This window comes from Eubalaena glacialis, chromosome 18, assembly GCF_028564815.1.
Source record: "Eubalaena glacialis isolate mEubGla1 chromosome 18, mEubGla1.1.hap2.+ XY, whole genome shotgun sequence".
NCBI lineage: Eukaryota > Metazoa > Chordata > Mammalia > Artiodactyla > Balaenidae > Eubalaena > Eubalaena glacialis.
Window position 1 is genome coordinate 53950003 of NC_083733.1, and position 24049 is coordinate 53974051.

The window sequence follows — 24049 nt, forward strand, 5'->3', positions numbered from 1 at the left end:
TTCATAGTTTCCATTGTTTTTGGTGTCTGTCCCCAGTGGCTAAGGTTGGTTCAGTGGGTTGTGTAGGCTTCCTGGTGGAGGGGACTAGTGCCTGTGTTCTGGTGGATGAGGCTGTATCTTGTCTTTCTGGTGGGCAGGTCCACATCTGGTGGTGTGTTTTGGGGTGTCTGTGGCCTTATTATGATTTTAGGCAACCTCTGTGCTAATGGATGGGGTTGTGTTCCTGTCTTGCTAGTTGTTTGGCATAAGGTGTCCTGCACTGTAGCTTGCAGGTCATTGAGTGGAACTGGTCTTGGTGTTGAGATGGAGATCTCTGGGAGATTTTCACCATTTGATATTACGTGGAGCTGGGAGGTCTCTTGTGGACCAGTGTCCTTAAGTTGGCTCTCCCACCTCAGAGGCACAGCCCTGATGCCTGGCTGGAGCACCAAGAGCCTGTCCTCCACATGGCTCAGAATAAAAGGGAGAAAAAAAGAAAGAAAGAAAGAAAGAAGAAGATAAAATAAAATAAAGTTATTAAAATAAAAAATAATTATTAAGACAAAAAAATTTTAAGTAATAAAAAATAAAGTAAAAAAGAAAAAAAACCAGACAAACAGAACCCTAGGACAAATGGTAAAAGCAAAACTATACAGACAAAAGTACACACAGAAGCATACACATACACACTCACAAAATGAGAAAAAGGGAAAAAATATATATATCGTTGCTCCCAAAGTCCACCTCCTCAATCTGGGATGAATCGTTGTCTATTCAGGTATTCCACACATGCAGGGTACATCAAGTTGATTGTGGAGATTTAATCCGCTGCTCCTGAGGCTGTTGGGAGAGACTTCCCTTTCTCTTTGTTTGCACAGCTCCCGGGTTTCAGCTTTGGATTTGGACCCGCCTTTGCGTGTAGGTCGCCTGAGGGCGTCTGTTCTTCGCTCAGACAGGACGGGGTTAAAGGACCAGCTGATTCAGGGACTCTGGCTCGCTCAGGCCGGTGGGAGGGAGGGGTACGGATGTGGGGCACGCCTGCGGTGGCAGAGGCCAGCGTGACGTTGCACCAGCCTGAGGCGCACTGTGCGTTCTCCTGGGGAAGTTGTCCCTGGATCACGGGACCCTGGCGGTGGCGGGCTGCACAGGCTCCTGGGAGGGGAGGTGTGGATAGTGACCTGTGCTTGCACACAGGCTTCTTGGTGGCTGCAACAGCAGCCTTAGCATCTCATGCCCATCTCTGGGGTCCGCGCTGATAGCCGCAGCTCGCGCCTGTGTCTGGAGCTCATTTAGGCAGTGCTCTGAATCCCCTCTCCTCACACACCCCGAAACAATACTCTCTTGCCTCCTGGGCAGGTCCAGACTTTTCCCGGACTCCCTCCCGGCTAGCCGTGGCGCACTAGCCCGCTTCAGGCTGTGTTCACGCCGCCAACCCCAGTCCTCTCCCTGCAATCCGACCGAAGCCCGAGCCTCAGCTCCCAGCCCCCACCTGTCCCGGCGGGTGAGCAGACAAGCCTCTCGGGCTGGTGAGTGCTGGTCGGCACCGATCCTCTGTGCGGGAATCTCTCCGCTTTGCCTTCCGCACCCCTGTTGCTGCGCTCTCCTCAGTGGCTCCAAAGCTCCCCCGCTCCACCACCCGCAGTCTCCGCCCACGAAGGGGCTTCCTAGTGTGTGGAAACCTTTCCTCCTTCACAGCTCCCTCCCACTGGTGCAGGTCCCGTCCCTATTCTTTTGTCTCTGTTTTTCCTTTTTACTTTTGCCCTACCCAGGTACGTGGGGAGTTTCTTGCCTTTTGGGAGGTCTGAGGTCTTCTGCCAGCGTTCAGTAGGTGTTCTGTAGGAGTTGTTCCACATGTAGATGTATTTCTGATGTATTTGTGGGGAGGAAGGTGATCTCCGCGTTTTACTCTTCCGCCATCTTGAAGCTCCTCCCAGTATGTAACTTTTTGAGACTAGTTTCATCCATAATGTTGCATGTGTCAATGGTTCATTATTTTTATTGTTGAGTAATATTCCATTTTGTGGATGTACCATGGTGTATCCATTTATCCATTGAAGAACATTTGGATTGTTTCCAGTTTTTAGTGATTATAAATGATAATACTTTAGACATTCATGAATAGGTTTTTGTGTGAACATAAGTTTTTATTTCTCTAGGCTAAATATAAGTGGGATGGCTAGGTCACATGGGAAGTGTATGTTTAACTTTTTAAGAAACCGCCATATTGTTTTCCAGAGTGGTTTTACCACTTTGCATTCCCATTAGCAGTGTATGAGAGTTCCAGTTGTTTCACATCTTCTTCACTGCTTGGTATTGTCACACATCTATGATTGTGAAAAGCCCCGGTTTATAGAGACCAGTGTTGATATCTGTGTTTTGGCTGTTGTATATTACTTATAAGGCAGGGCATGACAAGTCTGGCACTATTTCTGGACCACAAATTAAGTGAAGATATTCAAGCATTACCTGGCAAGAACGTTTCAGGTTTGAGATGCACTATGCACAATCTGATACTGGGGACACAAGAAGTGAGGCGACATGCTTGTTTGCATACACAGATTATCAGAAAATACACAGGAGTTGTAGGAACCATGTTTATGGGATGGAATTGATTTATAGCTGGACTGGAAAATCTCTAACATCATCTCCATGATGCTTGAATGTCTGATGTTGACTTTGATTGAGATAAGGGCAGAGGGATATATAAGGTGCTGTTTAAAGTTGAAAACTTCCTCAAAGACAGCCCAGAGTCAATTTGTTTACTCACATAAACAATTAGATAGCCCAGCTTGACTATGTGACCAGTGAACAGAGGGGCATAAAAGCCCTTGTGGGGAACTTCTGCCTGAGCTCTCCCAGAGCCAAGATTCACACAGATCTTAGTGGTTCAGTCAGGAGATAAGAGTGCAGTCTCTGTGTGAATAAGGACACTGGGGAGCTTGCAACTGGACTCCCCCCAACCAAATGCTTGCCTACCCTTTCTCTTGGTAAGCTACATCCTTTGCTTTTAAAGGAAAGCATTACACTTATATACTCTGTGGAGTTTTGTTAGTTCTTTTGAACTGATGAAATCTTTGCCCATGTTAATTCTCTTGTGTCCTATGACCTTGCAGTTAGGTCTACAAAATATGAATTTGCAAATTAATTCCTATCTTGTTGTATATATTTAGGAATAAGTGGACTTGGATTCCAAAACCATGTCCACTCCTCAGAGCTGCACAAACTTCACTGACCAAAAGATCAGTTAGATGAAAATCCTCATTTCATATATTTATCAATTCATAAAATAAGAACCCATAAAAATTAATGAAAAAGAACATTTTCAACTTCTTCAAAAGAAATCTTAACACAGGAGTTTGGAATATAGCCCAATCCTGTTTCATACCAAAATAAAAACTATTGGACTTAATTTTCCTGAACGGCTGTTAGAAAGCAAAACTTCAAGGCATTCAAAGGTTCCTCCTACAAGGATATGGCTGTACTTATGTCCATTGGATTCTATATCTTGATTTCTGTCTTCACCTTAGTTCATGAAATGACTCTGCACAGGATCTTTCAAAGATAGACTTACTTCTCTCTGCACTGTCCACAGCTGGTATTTTGGGGCTATTTTAATTTTTTTTTGCAAAATTGGGAAGTATACATTTGCATTGGTAATCAAGTTGATGAGTATAACTTACTACCAGAAAAGGAGGGGAAAAAAAAAAAAGGAGGAAAAAAAAGATATGTATATGGACTCCTCACTGAATTGTTATGTAGATATGTAATTGTAAACAAAAATTACAGTCCAAACTTCAACTGTATTTCAGGGCCAGTTATTGCTCACGCCTAGATCACCTCGTAGTCACCACACTTTTGCTCATTGACCCTGGAATCCAAATATTCATACCTTTATTTTTTAATACAGATACTAACAGATTATTTCCCCCTTCTTTTAATCTATCAAATTTAATTTTAAAATGTGACCATTTAATTTTGAGGGTCAGAAATTTGAGAAGGCCTCAGCTGAGCAGTTCCTGCTTGGGAAGGGGGGAGTGGATCTCTCATGTGGTTCCAGTTGGATGTCAGCAGCAGCTACAGTCATCTAAAGACTTGACTTGCCCCAGATGGCCCATTCATATAGTTGGCAGATGATACTGGATAACGGCTTGGTGCTTAGCTGGGGCTATTGACTAGGGTGCCTACACATAGGCTCTCTAGCATCATGATCTCGGTATGGTTGGACTTCTTTCATGGAAACAGCTTTCCCCAGAGTTAAGAGTTGAAGCCTCATCTGTTCCCACGTCAACCTTCCTTTCTTTAGTATGAATTCTTTGCTGTTATATAGAGTGAGTTATAACTAATCATTCTTACAGTCATTTCATTTGAAGTGTTCCCATCCATTGTGAATTCCCTGGTGTTGTAAGGATTTGAGCTACGGCTATAAGCTTTTCCATATTTATCATTTTTATATGACCAGTAAGATAGTATTTTATCCAGTTAGAATTCTCTACTGTTGAGCAAGGAAGATACTAGATGCCTCCTTTTCTCTAGTATGACTTTGATTTCAAATAGGCATTCTTAGGGGTAAAGGCAATCTCACATTTATTACATGTGTCTGGTATTTAGGATTTGAGCTGTGGCTAAAAGCCTTTGGACATGCATTATATTTGGATTCCCAGTTTTCACAACATTCATAGAGTTTCCCTCTAGTATGAATTCTTGCGTTTGAACCATCACCATATTGATACTATTTACAGCTGTCTTCCTTCAGAGTGAATTATCTCATGTTGTGAAACTTATGAGTCGTTTGATAGTATCAACATACATATACCCCAGGACCCAGCAATTCCACTCCTAAGTATATACATGAGAGAAATGAATATATGTACACCAACATATAAATACATTCAAAGAAGCATTATTTATTATGACCCTAAGCTGTAAACAATAAAAAAAGTCCATCAACAGTAGATTGGATAAATTGAAATATAATCATATAATGGAATTTTATACAGAATGAAAATAAATAAACTTCTGCCACATGCACTAATGATGAGTTTTAAAGACAGAGTGATGGATGAAACAAGCCATATATGAAAGAATACATGATGTATAATTTACTTTATAAAGGTTTATAATATGCAAAAACTATAATGTTAGAAGTTAGAACTGTGGTTAACTCTGAGGAGGTAACAACTTTTATACCATATTTGCAATGAGAAATACAGTCACACCGCCTTTCTTTTAAAGCAGTTCTGTTCACAGTGTGGTCCATGGACCACTGCCAGGCAGCCTACTGTTTATTACTGGGTCACAACAAGGTATATATTAAAACTTAAAATAAGCAATTTTAAATGTTTGTAGCAACTTGATAGAGGAATTTATGTCTGGTGAATCTAATAAAAATTTTAAGCTTGTATTTTCAATGACTTTTATCATTTGTCCAGTAATTCTTTTTATGTGTTTTATAGGCTAGCAAATAGTAGGTACATATGTGGTACAGTACCTTAAACTGTTTAATATTATTATACTTGCAAGCAACAGGTTTTACTATGACTTTATAAGTTTTCACCAAAAAAGTCACAGATTTTAGTGAATTCCCACGGTTTCTATCTTGTGAGTTTTCTGATGGACAATGAGGTTTGACTTACAACTGAAGAACTTTCCACATTCTTTACATTCATATGGTTTCTCTCCTGTGTGAGTTTTCTGATGGCGAATGAGGTTTGATTTCCTACTAAAGGCTTTCCCACACTGAGGACATCCATTGGATTTCTCTCCTGTATGTATTCTCTGATGAACAGTGAGGATTGCCTTCTGGCGGAAGGACTTCCCACATTCATTACAAATATAGGGTTTTTCTCCTGTGTGAATTCTTTGATGGAGAGTGAGGGTTGTCTTTTGGCAGAAGGACTTCCCACATTCATTGCAAATATAGGGTTTCTCTCCTGTGTGAGTTCTCTGATGTACAGTGAGGGTTGTCTTCTGGATAAATGCCTTCCCACATTCATTACATTGATATGGTTTCTCTCCTGTGTGTGTTCTCTGATGATCAATGAGGTATGACTTCTTTCTAAAAGCACTTCCACATTGAGTACATTCATAGGCCTTCTCTCCTGTATGTGTTTTGTGATGTCTAGTAAGGGTTGCCTTCTGGCGGAAGGACTTCCCACAATCCATACAAATGTAGGGTTTCCCCTCTATATGTGTTTTCTCGTGAAGAGTGAGGGCTGTCTTTTGACGGAAGGCTTTTCCACATTGACTACAAACATAAGGTTTCTCACCTGTGTGAATTCGCTGATGTTCAATGAGATATGACTTCCTTCTAAAGCTATTCCCACAGTAAGGACACTGAAAGGGTTTCTCTTCTGTTTGAGATCTCTGATGCATGATAAAAATGGACTTCCTACAGAGGAACTTCCCATATTTGCTGTATGCGTGGGCCTTCTTCTCCATAATATTTTGTTGGTGAACATTGAGATTTGACTTTTTGATGAAGCCTGTTCCATCTTTATTGTATTCAAAGGGTCTTTCTCCTCTGTGAGCTCTAGTATGTGTAAATAACATTCCTTTCATAAGGAAGGGTTTTTCACATTCATTATGTTCAAGTGACTGCTCTGGAGTTTGAACCTTCTGATGTTGAATAAGCTCTTGTTTACCACTCAGACTCCGCTCTGTTTGTTTATAGAGATTCACTGCAGTATGAATTTTCTCATGTTTAGTATTAAGGAGTGATTTCTCCCATCCATTACTCTCACCAAACTTCTCTCTTACAGGACTTATATTTCTAATGACTAATTCTGAAATATTTTTTAAAATCTTTCCATCAGGTTTATATTCACGTAGTGTTGTTTTTGAAATAATACGGTTCTTGCTGACAGTAAATGTTTTCCCCAAAATATTACTTCTCTCCTTCATTAGCCTTTTGTGGTTGATGGATACAACTGATCTAGAATGCCTGTCTTGGTATTCTTTGAACTTCACTAAAACATCTTCAGCTTTCCAATCTTCTTCTAGAAAAAATACAATTAACACCAGTAAGTCTTCACATAAACGTTATGGATAAGATATATATACAAACAACCCATGGTGGGACTGCCTATCTCACTACTGTAGTCTACAGAAAGGCCAAAATAAATTACTTCTTGGAGGGAAAATGTATATAACATTAAAATGAGGAAAAATTGCCATAAGCAAATAACACTTATATCTTTGGGATGTTGTAAATATAAGCTACATTGAGCAGGTGTAATAAACACAAGGGCAAGTAAGCAGAAGATAAAGGATGGTGAAAGTGGGATTGCTCTTGGAATGGGCAGATTCAGAGATAATGGAGGGAGCCTATCAAGGGTACTAAACAGTAAGCAATGAAAATGTTCAGGTGAAGATGAAAGACTATATATTTATTCCCTAATGACTAAATAAGTGTTATAAAATACTTCCATGTGTTTCTTCCTCACTTGTATTTAGCCCACCCATGGCAAATGAACTTTCTCAGGACTCATTTCCTAGTGCGAACAGACACACTAGTCTATAGTCTAGACCCTAACTCTCCACATCACTGTAATTTTTTTCTCTTGAAAGGGAAGAATTGGGAAAACAGAATTCCATTAGGAATTGTAAAATAAACCAGAGGACAAAGCATATCTGCAACATGAATATAATCACTGTTATGTTCTGACTGCTGCTACCATCAATGTATTCTTCCAGAAATGATCAATAACTAAATTCTCTTGACCATCAATTATAACTTTTCCTCCTTTCAATTTGCTAAATTACTTTTTCAGTTTTAGGGAAGGATGGGTTCAAGTTTTCCTCCCAGTGGAGTAACATACCTTAACTCTGCTATTTCCTATTGGGGCTGTGAAAGATTGAATTCTTCAATGTATAGGTACAGCACTCATTGGCCTTAAAAACTATATCTTACTACTGTTACCTTACTACCACCCATATCTGGTGGGGCAATTTTAAAGATGGATTCATCTTACTCACGACTTACATCTTATTTACAACAGCCCTTTTATCCCATCAAACTAGACATCGAAAGGTAAACAGGTAATACTGTATCATGTATTTATAAAATGGAATACTTCAGTGAAATTTATACAATGGAATACCATTCAGCAATAAAAAGGAAAAAACCTACTGATACATAATGACAAAAGGGATGAATCTCAAATATTTTTCAGATTTAAAGCTTTATGCAAAAGAGTACACGTCATACAATTCCATTTATGTGTAGTTCTAGGACACACAAAACTAATCTGTATCAATAATTGGAATTATACTGCCTTGCTGAGAATTCAACCACCTTCAGGGACATGCTACAATCCAATTTATCCAAAAGCCTTCACATATTTTTTCTACCCTTCAATGTCTATTTTGTCTGAAATTAGTATATAATTATAGTCTGGACCATCCATTTCAAGCAATCTTTCAACAACCTGCTATTTTCATATAATATTATATGTAAAATGCTCAATTTGATAATAATGCTTTCCCAACTAAAACTTATGCTCTTGGACGTCAACATTTTATTGACTATCTTCTTCGAAACCTTCTGAGTATACATTAACACACTTATCAGTGGTAAAGAGATATGATCTTGACATGTATATCTAAAAAGAGCTTACCATTAAATGATTTTTGAATGGATGAGAAAGATATTTTCCTTGCATACTACCACAGGCCATCAATCAAGTAACTATCGAATATCTAGCCTCTGCTACAAGCCACAGTAAGGAAGAGTAAAAGAGAGGACCTTATTTTGAGGGAATTGTTAATCAGATGGGAAAAGAGGCCTCAGATAAAACAATGTTGAATCAGGTAGCAAATTACTAGATCATATCAGAGGATTTGTCTGTTTGCATGTTTATAGACACTAAGTATAATGTGAATGCAGAAAAAAAGGAACTGACATGCTTTGGAGTCATCAAGGAACATTTCATGGGGAAGTGAAATTTGATCTTTTAATCAAAGGTTATGTAGTATTGTGTGGTAAAGAATATATAATCTTGCCCAAAGAGAAGTCTGACATTTGCCTTTGGATTCTGGGAGGTAATCTCTAAGTCCTTGGAATGTCATGCCTGAGAGGAAAATTAATTGCCTGGGAGCCTTTGGCCAGCCAGAAAGTAACAATGTGATTTGGGTGGGGGTGGTCTTTGAGTCACACCAACAATGTGATTGAGAGCGGGGGGCTTTGGGTCACAGAATATTAGCTCAGTCTCTTAAGGGGCTAGAAACTTAGGTCAGCCACATGGGCAGTCAAGCATGCCTATGTGATGAAGCCCTAATATAAGCTTTGGACAATAGACTTGGGTGAAGCTTCCCTGGCTGGCAGTATTCTATATGTATTGTCACAGGGAAGTAACACTGTCCATGACTCCAGAGAGAGGACTACTAGAAGCTCTGTGTTTGGTACTTTCCTGGACTCTGCCTTATGTGCTTCTCCCCTTGGCTAATTTTAATCTGTATTCTTCTCTTACGAACCATAACTGTGAGTATTATAGCTTTCAGTAATTTTTTAAGTCCTTATAGAAAACTATTGATCCTAACAGTAGTTGTGGGGACCCTTGAACTTACAGTTGGTATCAGAAGTGAGGGTGGCCTTGTGTGTACTACTGTACTCTCTTAGTTTGTAGTTGGCTAACTTTGCAAGTATCCCTATGGTTATATGGCAGCTGTCATATAATGAAAGGTCCAGTGTGAAGAATAAAATCAATTGTATTGAGTACATTTGGGAGATTCGAACAGACATTAGCAGGAATTCTTAGTCAAAAAGAGAAATACATGTGGAATGACCAGATGGGATATTATTCTGTCAGCCCTTGAAAAAGAAGGGATTTAAATTTCATATAATAAGTGATATCTTTTTTGCATATTGACTGAAAGAAAACTGAAAGAACTGGAAAAAAATCATGGCAAATCTAAATAGTAATTACAGCAACCCACACCTGAAATAACATGGCTCTCACTTTTGAAGATGTCAGTGGCAAACGAGAATATGAGAGGATGTAAAGATATTTCATGGAGTGAAATAAAACACAAATTGTAGAGAGATAATTTTTAAAATATTGCAGAGATGATGGAATCAACCTGATGTTACAAGAAGCTGACTACAGGAACAAAAGGATATACAAAGATAAGATAAAGTTAATGACTATTATTTCTGAAATATCAATAACCAAAAGGATGAGACAAGTGACACTATATTGCTGTAGGCAGATTAAAATATACCAGTAGAGTCCAAGTGGGAGAAATGGGCTGAAAATGGCTATTTGAAAGCCATTCACATAAAACAAGGAAATCACAACTTGAGAATGGATCAGATTATTACAGTTTACATGGCTTTTATAAAGACAAGAACTGAGGATGAAGATTCTTTAAGGATACCGATGAGAGCCTACTGAAATAAAATCCATTTATTCAACAAATATTTATTTTTTCAGAGGGAAGAAAAGCAACCAAGATGAAAAAGGCACTCAGGAACGTAGGATAAGTTTTTCACCCAAATCAAGATGGGTACATATCAGGAATCTGAGCACTATGTTATGAAACACGGAGATTTGTTGGGAAGAAATTTATTGAAAGAAGTGATACTGAAATTATCACTTTAGTCCAAGTCATGTGGATTTTGAAATCTGATAGTAGGTCTCACAGTGAGAATGGGATATGAGACTGAGTGCAGGAAACAAGTAGAAGAGGAAAGGAAAGAAAGAAAATGAAAACTAAGAGGAAGATTAATATTAGCAATGATTACCCTTTTATATTTTGGATAGATTTAAGAATGTGTATAAATAGGAGACTATAATAAAAGAAGAAAGATAAAGAGCTGAAATGTTAAAGAAAGAGATGAAAAACAGAAGAAAGGCCTAAACCAACAGTTTCCAAGAGACCCTTATGGGAGGTCCACAAAGTCAAAAATATTTTTGTTAGTAATAACACTTCAGGGGGACTTCTCTGGTGGTCCAGTGGTTAGAACTTCACCTTCCAGTGCAGGGGGTGCAGGTTCAATACCTGGTTGGGGAGCTAAGATCCCACATGCCTCGTGGCCAAAAAACCAAAACATAAAACAGAAGCAATATTGTAACAAATTCAATAAAGACTTTAAAAATGGTCCACATCAAAAAATCTTTTAAAAAAAGATAATAATAACACTTCATTGGGACTCCCCTGGCCGTCCAGTGGTTAAGACTCCGTGCTCCCAATGCAGGTGGCACGGGTTCAATCCCTGGTCAGGGAATTAAGATCCCGTATGCTGCATGGTGCAGCCAAAATAATAATAAAAATAACAACACTTCATTATTAACAAAAATAATAGAATTTTAAACTGTGTTCTTATTTGCATTAGTGGGGCAAAAGCACTGGTGGGTGTCTCATGGAATTTTAATTTATAGAGGTGACTGAGTGATGACAGAGAGGTTAATGCTATTAAAAGAAAAATTTTTATTACTTACCTTTCCTGAGAGGAGGGGCCATGCCATGCCATGCAGGGCCACATGGGGAAGCACCAGGTTTGGTCAGGAGGCAGAAAGAAGCAAGGAGAAAGTGTAGGCCAGAGCCTTTACTGGGGCTTGCTTCCATGGGAAAGGCAAGGCAGGGCAGGGGAAACAGCTTAGGATTGGCTAGTTTGAAGACTGTTGGCAGGTTATGGGTTATAGGGGAGCTCTCCAGTTGTCTGATACCTGATCCTGGGTGATTTAGGGCAGGGTAAATATTGGCTTGGTGTCTGTGAGTTAGATAAAGGAGGTGGTTGAGGATATGGAGTGGGGATTGGTTGATTTGTATATGAAAGGTGGGCTCACCAACAAGTTGTTTGTTTACTATTTCTAGACATTGGCTAGCTCTGGGAAGGGCAATCTCTCCTCAGCCAGTAGGGCTCCCCAAAGATGTCAAAACATAAAATATAGAAAATTTAACAATGATTGATACGGTGGGTAAAATGCTGGCACATTAACATATATCAAAGCACTGGCACCAATCTATAATAGTAATCACTGCATTTCTAACTACCACACACTCGCAGGAAAAAAGTTTCACTTAAGACTTTTTGATAGAGCAGAAAAAATTCATTAATTTTATTAGATCTCCACCCTTGAGTACATATATTTTCAATATTCTGTGTGATTGTTAAAGAATTTTGCATCCAGCACTTCTTTTGCATACCAGAGTACAGTTGATCTTTAAATAACACTGGGAGTTAGCGGCGCCAACCCTCTGCACAGTCAAAAATCTGCATATAACTTATAGTTGGCCCTCAGTTCCTCCATATCCACAGTTCCACATCTGTGGCTTCAACCAACTGTGGATCGTGTAGTATTGTAATATTTGCTATTGAGAAAATTTGCATGTAAGTGGACCTGCACAGTTCAAATGCATGTTGTTCAAGGGCCAATCATATAATGTATTTTGTGAGGAAAAGTGTTGGTGTAATTATGTGAGTTGAGAACTAAATATCTACATTTTGTGGAACAGCAGTTTTACTTGAAAAAACACTATTATTCAGATGTGGGTATCTGGTAAACATTTTCTTGAACAATGTGAACCTGTCTATTCAAAGAAAACATCTGCCAATACTTGTCACCTACGATAAAAGAAGTATAAGTCATTATGTTAGAAAGCTTGTATTTGCTACAGTGAGCTTGTCAACTTCCCAATACTTAAAAGACTTTTATAATGAGATTGCTGGTGATATTAACACATGTGGGTTTGGGGTTTTAAAAAAAATATTGATATGGAAATGTGTCAAAATTTGGCAGACCTGTATGCACCAGTGAACTGTTACTTTCCAAATGACCAATACATAATATTACAAAACAATGCATGGATAAAATATTTAAATAGACCATTGGATTTTATGTAATAGTCTACAACAGTTCATTGTTATGATTTCAGATTTTATATTGCAACTAACTGTTTAGAAAAAACCAATTGTTAAGTGGCAACTAACTGCTTAGGAACTACCAATTGTTAAGTTTGGGTGTAGTATTAATGAAGAATATCCATGACAATCTAAAAAGGCTTTTAAAATATTTCTCTTTCAATACATACGCATGAAGGAAGATTTTCTCCATATATTTCAATTAAAACAACATATTGCAACAGATTAAATGTACAATCAGATGTGAAAATCAGCTATCTTTTATTCAGCAAGACATTAAATAAACTTCAATCATGTAACAATGCCCCTTTGCTAACTTTTCTCTTTTGAAAAATAGTTTTTGTTTGTAAAAATATGATTTTTATGTCAACATGTAATGACTTTATTATATTTACATTGTTCTTTTTAAATGAAATAAATGAATATTTTTTAATGTGTTTTAATTTTGAATAGGATATACACGCATTCACAAAGTTCTTTTAATTCTTAATAATTTTAAGAGTATAAATAAGTCCTGCAGCTGCATGTAAATCAATGAAGTTAGAACACACCCTCACACCATGCACAAAAATAAACTCAAAGTGGCTTAAAGACTTAAACATAAAACAGGACACCATAAAACTCCTAGAAGAGAGCATAGGCAAAACATTCTCTGACATAAATCATGCCAATGTTTTCTTAGGTCAGTCTCCCAAGGCAATAGAAATAAAAACAAAAATAAACAAATGGGACCTAATCAAACTTACAAGTTTTTGCACAGTAAAGGAAACCATAAAAAAAAACAAAACAAAACGAAAAGACAACCTACGGAGTGGGATAAAATATTTGCAAATGATGCAACAGACAATGGCTTAATCTCCAAAATATACAAACAACTCATGCAACTCAACAGCAAAAAAACAAACAACCCAATTGAAAAATGGGCAGAAGACCTTAATAGACATTTCTCCAAAGAAGACATACAGATGGCCAGTAGGCACTTGAACAGATGTTCAACATCACTAATTATTAGAGAAATGCAAATCAAAAGTACAGTGAGGTACCACCTCACACCGGCCAAACTGGCCATCATTATAAAGTCTACAAATAACAAATTCTGGAGAGGATGTAGAGAAAAGGGAACCCTCCTACACAATTGGTGGGAATGTAAGTTGGTACAGCCACTATGGAAAACAGTATGGAGGTTCCTCAGAAAACTAAAAATAGAATTACCATATGATCCAGCAATCCCACTCCTGGGAATATACCCGGACAAAACTATAATTCAAAAAGATACATGCACCCCTATGTTCATAGCAGCACTGTTCACAATAGCCAAAACATGGAAACAACCTAAATGTCCATCGACAGATGAATGGATAAAGAAGATATGGTACATATATACAGTGGAATATTACTCAGCCATAACAAAGAAAGAAATAATGCCACTTACAGCAACATGAATGCAACTAGAGATTATCATACTAAGTGAAATAAGTCAGAAAGAGAAAGACAAATATCATATGACATCACTTATATGTGGAATCTAAAATATGGCACAAATGAACCTGTCTACAAAACAGAAACAGACTCACAGACATAGGGAACAGACTTGCAGTTGCCAAGGGAGGAGGAGGGAGAGGGATGGAGTGGGAGTTTGCGGTTGGTAGATAAAAACTATTACATTGAGAATGGATAAACAACAAGATCCTACTATATAGCACAGGGAACTATATTGAATATCCTGTGAAAAACCATAATGGAAAAGAATATAAAAAAAGAATGTCTGTATGTGTATAACTGAGTCACTTTGCTGTACAGCAGAGATTGGCACAACATTGTAAATCAACTATACTTAAATAAAAAAAATTTTTTTAAGTCCTGAGACTAAAAAGTTTGAGAACTGCTGATTTAGACATTCAAAATTCTGGTAATAGCAAAGAAGTTTGTATCAGAACAACCTTCCAACTGATAACAATGATAACTATGGACCAATTATAGAAGACCAACTTGTTTGAAGACACTAAAGAATGATCAAAAGCAGGCAGAAACTGGAATGGTTACAACCTTTGAAAGAAAGAAACCACACTGCAATAAGATCTACTTTTATCCAGGTCTTCCACTGTGTGCCCTGGTAGTTCATGCAGCACACAGGGGATAGATCTCAAGGAGAAAGCAGGAGTCATCCTGTGCAGAAGAATCAGAGATCAGAGTTCAGGAGTACCAGAGTGGCTGTAAATTGAGGACAAAATCCAAGGATGAAGAAAGCATAGAAGGAAAGCCCCAACGTTAGCATAAACCCCTCCTCAAAACCTTGGTTAACTTAATTTCTACAGGGTAAGACTGCAAGGAGCATAAAGGGAAAAGAAAGCTGGAACACTGAAAGAACTCAGCAGAGATTTCAGCAGCTACTTAACTCTGCAAAAACAGTTTTTAATTCCAGTCCTGTGCCAAGTTAGAAGAACCTGGTTAAAACTTTGGTCTTTCTACTGAAATCCCAGAAGGGCCATGAATTAGGAGTAAAGGCTGCATCCCAGGACTTAGAGCAATAGCATAAAACTAAAGGCAAAACTGAAACCGAAATAGAAATAATCTAAACAACTTAAAAGCAACCTGACAAAAGAATCGACATGAGCCTCCAGTAACTTAACCTCCTGTAAGATTAAAACTCAGCAATCTTCAGAGGAAGAAAAAGGATCCAGCAACTTCACAACATGTTATATAAAGCCTTCCTGAGAAGAAACAGGAAAATGTGACCAATAGGGAAGATAAAAACCATTCAACAGAAACAGGCTGATATATGTCCCTATGTTGAAATTAGAAGACATTTAAAATAACTATGATAAATATGTTTACAAATCTACAAGAAAAGATGGAAATATGGGTGAAGAGATGGAGTAGTCAGGAGGCATAAGGAAATGCAAACTGAAAAAAACCCCAATAGCTGAAATATAAAATTCACTGGATGGGTTTAACAGCAAATAAACATAAGAGAATAAAGAATCAGTAAACTTGAAGTCAGGTTAACAGAAATTACCCAAACTAAAAGAACTTTTAAAATCCTTAGTGAACTACAGGGTAGGATGAAATGATTTAAAATATAATTGAGAATAGAGCAGGAAAAAAACTGTGGAAGTACAGACCAAAATTTTCCCAAATTTTATCTAAAACAAGAACTCTGTGAACTTGCTAAATTCACTTATTAGTTCTACCAGTTCTTTTCTTTTAGATTCCTTAGGATTTACTATGTACACAATCATGTCACGTACAAATGAAGATAGTTCCCTTTTTAATCTGAAGCCTTTTAACTTCTTTTTCTTGCCTTATTGTACTGACTTGTGTCCTGTATAATGTTTAATAGAAGTGGTGATAATGGACATCCTTTCTTTGTTTTTGTTCTTAGAGGAAGAGCATTCATGCTTTCACCACTGAATGTGATGGTGGCTATGTTTTTCGAAGATATTCTTTAGGAAGTTGAGGAAATTCCCTTGGATTGCTAATAAATAGATTTATAATAAATATAAATTGAATTTAATTATTTTCCTGCATTTACCGAGATGATTGTGGTCTTCTCTCTTTTTTATTTTTCTATACTTTAAGTGGTAGCTTATATCCTTGAGTTTCGACCTCTTTTTATCTTTACATGGTGAATTATATAGCTTTTTATTTTTAATTTAATTAATTAATTTATTTATTTTGGCTGTGTTGGGTCTTCGTTGCTGCACACAGGCTTTCTCTAGTTGTGGTGAGCGGAGGCTACTCTTTGTTGCAGTGCGCGGGCTTCTCATTGCAGTGGCTTCTCTCTCTTGTTGCAGAGCAGGGGCTCTAGAAGTGCGGGCTTCAGCAGTTGCAGCACACAGGCTCAGTAGTTGTGGCACGTGGGCTCTAGAGCACAGGCTCCATAGTTGCAGTGCGCGGGCTCTAGAACACGGGCTCTAGAGCACAGGCTCAGTAGTTGCGGCACACAGGCTTAGTTGCTCCGCAGCATGTGGGATCTTCCCAGACCAGGGCTCGAACCCATGTCTCCTGCATTGGCAGGCAGATTCCTAACCACTGCACCACCAGGGAAGTCCCTATAGCTTGATTTTTGAATTCCAAATCAACTTTGCTTTCCTGGGATAAACTCCTTTTGGCCATGTGGTATCATCCTTTTAAAATACTGCTAAATTCAGTTATTTTTTTAGATTCAGTTTTATAATATTTTATTAAGGATTTTTATATCTAGCTTCATGAAGGATGTTGCTATGTAGTTTTCTATTCTTATAGTGCCTTTGATTGTGGATAATGCTGGTCTTATAAAATGAGTTGGGAAGTGTTCTCTCCTACTCTTATTGGTTGGTATAAAATTGTCTGTATATTCCCTAATGGTCCTTTTAATGTCTGTAGGATCTGTAGTGATGTAGCCTCTTTAATTTTTGATATTGGTGATGTGTCTTCTATTTTTTATTAGTAATATAGCTATCGTTTATTAATTTTATTATTTTAATGTATCAGCTTTTGGCTTCACTCATTTATTCTTCTTCTGTTATGTATTTCATTGATTTCTGCTTTAGTCAATTTTTTCCTCTTACTAACTTTTGAGTTTAATTTACTTTTCTTTTTCTAGTTACTTAGGGTAACAGTTTAACCCCTGTTTTAGGCCCTGATTTAAAGGGATAAAAAATTTTAATGCTGCTATAGTTGCATCCCACACATTTTGATATGTTGTCTTAATTATCATTCAGTTCAAAATACCTTCTAATTTACCTTAGGATTTCTTCCTTGCTTCATGGGTTATTTGGAAATGTGATTAATTTCCAAAAATTTGGGGAATTTAGAGATACGTTTTTGATTTCTAAATTAATTCTACTGTGGTCAGAAACTATACACTATGATTTCAGTTCTTTTTAATTTATTGATACTTGTTTTATGGCCCAGCATGTAGAGTCTATCTTGGTGAATGTTCCATGTAAAATAGTCTATAAAGATTAACTAGGTACAACTGATTGTGTTTCAAGCCTTCCATAGCCTTATTGATTTTCTTTCTCTTTGTTCTCTCAATTACTGAGGGAAAAGTATTTATATCTTAAGCTATAATTATATTGCTTCTTTCAGGGAGCAAAATTGGTTCTGGAGAAAATGAAAAAAGAAAATCTTACATATTACTATGGCTTGTGGCCCTCCAAAGGGCAACAGAACATAGATTATGGTATTAAAATTTCATGGGGGGGCAATTAGAAAGAAAATTTCTAAAAAGACTTTTTAGGGTAGTGAAAATGATAAAAAGCTGAGAAACACTGAAGTATTTTGAAGCTGTTACAGTTGTTATGACTTCTTAATGAAGTGTCCCTCTTTATCACTGTAATATTCCATTTTCTGAAATCTACTTTGATATATGGCCACTCCCATTTTCTTCTTAGTGTTTGCATGTGTAATAGAGTCAGATTCTATTTTTGATGTCTTACTGCTGACAACTTCCTAGACCCACTCCCTTTTTTTCCCCTCTTGCCCCACACCTGGGCGAGCCAATCAGAAACCTTGCATGTTCTCTCTGTTGGTGCTGGCAGGAAGTTTAAACCATGCAAGCCCTAGCCTATGTGTAGAGACCTGACCTTACCCCCCACCAAAACACAATAAACACCAAAGCCAGACAACCCTCCTTGCCCTCTCAAGCCATTTTAGGACCAGCTTGGGAATCTTCCCTGCTCTCCCTAGAAAACCTCATTATGTGAGATTTCAGTCTTGATATCTGTCCCAAATTTTGGGTGAGTGGAGGGGGGGATGATCTCATCCCCACATAGGGCAATCGCAAGACAGTATGGTACATATTTTTTCATCATTTTATGTTTTACCTACCTGTGTCTTTATATTTTAATACATAGGACATAGTTGGGTCTTTCTTTTCATTTCAGATACTGAATAGTCATCTTTAGAAGCTTCTTTTGGTTATTTCGATCTTTGCTATCTTGCCTCATTATGTTCATTTTCAGTTTACATCCTTGATGATACTCAAGTCATTTATAATGGCTGTTCTAACATACTTGTCAGCGAATTCCATCACCTCTACCTTTTTTAGGTCTGTTTTTATTAACTGAGTTTTTTTCCTATTGAATGATTTTTTTCCTGTTTATGGGGCATATTTTCCTCCTTCTTCATATGTTTAATAATTTTTTTTTTTTTGTTTAATAATTTTTGATTGGACATCAGACATTATCAATTTAATGTTGTTGAGTTTAAGATATGGTTGTATTTTCATAAAGAGTATTGGTCTTTTTTTTTTGGCATTCTGTGGCAGCCAGAGTTGCACCACTAGGACCTCCCTTCAAAAAGAACTTACCATTCATGTGCAAGAACTGTTAGCATCTTCAGGATGCTCTTCAGATTTTGAACCAAGCCAGGGTCTCCCCAGGGAATCCCCACCAAAATGACTGAACACTGAGTGGGTACTAGAGGGTGGCCATTTCTGTCCATTAGGACTCCTCTGATGAACAGTCTTTGCTTCAGAGGAGTTAGGCTGGTTGAGACTTTGTCATATCTGCATAATGGTCTAAGGCTCTCCCTGCCCAATCCCCTTTCCTTCCACATATCTGTATCATGGTCTGATGGCTTTCTGTTTCTGATCTTACTTCTTCCTTTATCTTTCATAGATGTCACCTCTAAGAAATTTATTACACTCCCAACTCCGTCTCAGCATCTCCTTGGAGGACCCAACAGGCACACAGCAGTTATTTTTGGATTAGTTTAATCCTTTTGATGCTTTAATTTAAGCCCTTTTATGACAAATCTTGCAGTCTTTAATCTATTGCCCCATTTATTAGGTGTGACCTTTCTAGGGTGTCTATCTAATGTCCTATGTATTAACAAGTTCTCTCCACTCTGGCTGAAGGGAAATAAAATGATTCCTGGTGCAGCAGGCTATGAGAATTGTTTGTCTCACAACACTGTTGTAATTGTATTTTTCTTAGAACATGTCCTTGCCTGGTCTCATGGGGTTTCACCTACCCACGTGCAGACTTATCTTTAGCCAAGACTCAAGGGGAACCTTTTCAAGATTTGGGGAACTCTTTCTCTGCATAACTCCCTCTTTTGGAAAGTGTGTCCTGCAAATTCTAATCACCTCAATTTCCTTGAATGCCAATGTTGGTCCCCTAAAGTCAGTAAAACTGCCAGGTTCTTTCTGGATTCCTCTCTTTGCACTGCAGTCTGGAAGTTGCCTTCAAATGAAAGCCTGGAATGAGGTAGGGTGCATCTCATTTATTTATCTTCTCTCAGGAATCCAGGCCTGTGCTGCCTATTGTTCAATATCTGAAAATAGTTTTGTCCAGTTTTCTAGTTGTTTCCTGTAGTAGTATAATTCTAGACTCTGTTACTTCCTCAGGGCTGGAAGCAGAAGTTTTGAATTATAAAAATGCAGGCCCAAATGGCTTAATAATGATTTTCTTCAAACATTTAAGGTAGCAACAATGCCAATCTTACAGAAATTCCATAAGAAAGTAGATGAAAAGGAAACACCCCCAGTTTGATATGGCTGACACAATTCTGGATACAAAAACTTTTCAATGACATTACAAGAAAACTACAAACCACTATCCTTGGTAAAATCATGCATTTAGCTTACTAAAATATTAGCAAACCAATTTCATCAATCTATAAGACAGATAATGCATCTTGTCCAACTGGGGTTCATCCCAGGAGCCCAAGCTTGGTTTAAAATTCAAATTAATCAATGTAATACATACAGTAACAGATTAAAAAAGAAATATCATATGATCATCTCAACAGGTGCTGAAAAAGCATTTAACATCAACATCCATTCATAATTAAAATTGTCCGAAAACTAGGGAAAAAAGAGAACTTCCAGAATCTAACAAAGAGCACTTATGAAAAATCTACAGTTAATATTAAGCTAAAGAATGAAATATTAAACGTCTACTTTCTAAATTTAGTGAACTGCTAAGGATGCTCACTCTCACTACCTCTATTCAACATTGTACTGTAGATCCTAGTCAGTACAACAGGGTAAGAAAAAGAAATGAAAGCAATAAAGTATGCAAATGTAGAAGTGAAATATCTTATTTCAAGAAGGCCTGTTTTATGTATAGAAAATCTAAAAAAAAATACCAAAACAAATAAAGAACAACAGTAACAACAACAAAATTTAATACCATCAAAAGAAATATGCAAAGTCAATATCTAAAAGTCAATTGTGGCTACACATATTAAGAACAAGCTGGAAAAAGAAATTTTAAAAATCTCATTATTTACAATAGCATCAAAAATATTAAAAGCTTAGAGATAAACTTAATAAAATATGTATAAGACCTCTATACTAAGAATAATAAAACACTGCTTATGGGAATTAGAGAAGCTAACTAAAATGTTAAGATATAGTATAGTCATGGACCGGAAGACTCAATATTGCTGAGATGTTATTTCTCACCAATAAAAATCCCAGCATATTTATTTAGAGAAACCAAAATGGTACTGGCACAAAAACAGAAATATAGATCAATGGAACAGGATAGAAAGCCCAGAGATAAACCCACACACATATGGTCACCTTATCTTTGATAAAGGAGGCAAGAATATACAGTGGAGAAAAGACAGCCTTTTCAATAAGTGGTACTGGGAAAACTGGACAGCTACATGTAAAAGAATGAAATTAGAACACTCCCTAACACCATACACAAAAATAAACTCAAAATGGATTAAAGACCTAAATGTAAGGCCAGACACTATCAAACTCTTAGAGGAAAACATAGGCAGAACACTCTGTGACATAAATCACAGCAAGATCCTTTTTGACCCACCTCCTAGAGAAATGGAAATAAAAACAAAAATAAACAAATGGGACCTAATGAAACTTAAAAGCTTTTGCACAGCAAAGGAAACCATAAATAAGACAAAAAGACAACCCTCAGAATGGGAGAAAATATTTGCAAATGAAGCAACTGACAAAGGATTAATCTCCAAAACATACAAGCAACTCATGCACCTCAATATCAAAAAAACAAACAACCCAATCCAAAAATGGGCAGAGGACCTAAATAGACATTTCTCCAAAGAAGATATACAGATTGGCAACAAACACATGAAAGAATGCTCAACATCATTAATCATTAGAGAAATACAAATCAAAACTACAATGAGATATCATCTCACAGCGGTCAGAATGGTGATCATCAAAAAATCTACAGACAATAAATGCTGGAGAGGGTGTGGAGAAAAAGGAATCCTCTTGCACTGTTGGTGGGAATGTAAATTGATACAGCCACTATGGAGGACAGTATGGAGGTTCCTTAAAAAACTAAAAATAGAACTACCATACGACCCAGCAATCCCACTACTGGGCATATACCCTGAGAAAACCATAATTCAAAAAGAGTCATGGGGGCTTCCCTGGTGGCGCAGTGGTTGAGAATCCGCCTGACAATGCAGGGGACATGGGTTCGATCCCTGGTCCAGGAAGATCCCACATGCCACGGAGCAACAAAGCCCGTGCCCCACATCTACTGAGCCTGTGCTCTAGAGCCCGTGAGCCACAACTACTGAAGCCTGCACGCCTAGAGCCTGTGCTCCGCAACAAGAGAAGCCACCGCAATGAGAAGCCCGCACACCGCAATGAAGAGTAGCCCCCCTGCGCTGCAACTAGAGAAAGCCCGCGTGCAGCAACTAAGACCCAACACAGCCAAAAATAAATGAATAAAAAAAAATTTAAAAAAAACAAAAAAGAGTCATGTACCAAAATGTTCATTGCAGCTCTATTTACAATAGCCAGGACATGGAAGCAACCTAAGTGTCCATCAACAGATGAATCGATAAAGAAGATGTGGCACATATATACTATGGAATATTACTCAGCCATAAAAAGAAACGAAATTGAGTTATTTGTAGTGAGGTGGATGGACCTAGAGTCTGTCATACAGAGTGAAGTAAGTCAGAAAGAGAAAAACAAATACCGTATGCTAACACATATATATATGGAATCTAAAAAAAAAAGGTCATGAAGAACCTAGGGGCAAGACGGGAATAAAGATGCAGACCTACTAGAGAATGGACTTGAGGATACGGGGAGGGGGAAGGGTAAGCTGGGACAAAGTGAGAGAGTGGCATGGACATATATACACTACCAAATGTAAAATAGATAGCTAGTGGGAAGCAGCCGCATAGCACAGGGAGATCAGCTCGGTGCTTTGTGACCACCTAGAGGGGTGGGATAGGGAGGGTGGGAGGGAGGGAGACACAAGAGGGAAGAGATATGGGGACATATGTATATGTATAACTGATTCACTTTGTTATAAAGCAGAAACTAACACACCATTGTAAAGCAATTATACTCCAATAAAAGATGTTAAAAAAATAAAATAAAATAAATAAAGAAACCAAGAAGTTGATTCTAAAATGTATTTGAAAAAGAAAATGAAAATGACCTGGAATAGCCAAAACAATTTTTTAAAAACAAGAAAGTTAAGAGGACTTACTCTGACATCAAGACTTATTATAAAGCTACAATAATCAAAGACCAGGTGGTATTAATAATAGGACTTAAATTATATCAAAGGAAAGAATACTCTAGAAATAGACTGACACAAATATAGTCAAACAATTTTTGATAAGATCATCGGAGCAATTTAATTCAATTCAACAAGTGATGGGACAAATTGATATCTGTATGGAAGAAAACAGACTCTTAACACTTACCTCATACCATAAATAAAACTTAACGAGATGGATCATAGAACTAATTTAAAAGAAGCAAAATACACATAACATTTTTAGAAAAAAATACAGGAAACTATCTTTACAACCTAAGGCAAATATTTGTTTGAGAGGTCAAAGAAATAATGATAAGAGAAAAAAATGATAAACCGGACTTCAAAAACTTGTGCTTATTGAAAGACACCATTAAAACGAGTAGGCAAGCCACAGACTAGAGGAAATATATGTAATACCTATATCAAACAAAAGACTTCTATTCAGAAAAAGTAAAGAATTCCTACTATTCAAGGAAAAAAAATATTACCCAATAAAAAATGGGTAAAACATTTGAACAGATACCTCTGAAGAAGATATAAAAAGCACTTGAAAAAGTTCTCAACATCATTAGTCATAAAAGAAATCTAAATTGAAACTGCTAAGTTATGCTACCATTCTTCAGAATAGTACTTCACAATGACCAAAATGAAAATATTGATAACATCAAATGTGAAAGAGAATGTGGGAGGCAATCAAAATTCTCATACATTGCTG

At 37.4% G+C, this 24049-nt stretch overlaps 1 protein-coding gene across 4 annotated transcripts in view; it reads right to left on the reverse strand.

Moving 5' to 3' along the window:
* Positions 1–5334: 5334 nt before the first annotated feature.
* The window catches only part of ZNF382 (zinc finger protein 382), a 50539-nt gene continuing 31824 nt past the window's right edge, over positions 5335–24049 (reverse strand). For all 4 annotated transcript variants that reach the window (XM_061174113.1, XM_061174112.1, XM_061174114.1 and 1 more), the window contains one exon: positions 5335–6974. In XM_061174113.1, the coding sequence (XP_061030096.1) occupies positions 5551–6974 (1424 nt within the window). In that variant the 3' untranslated portion in view covers positions 5335–5550. The remainder of the gene's footprint in view (positions 6975–24049) is intronic.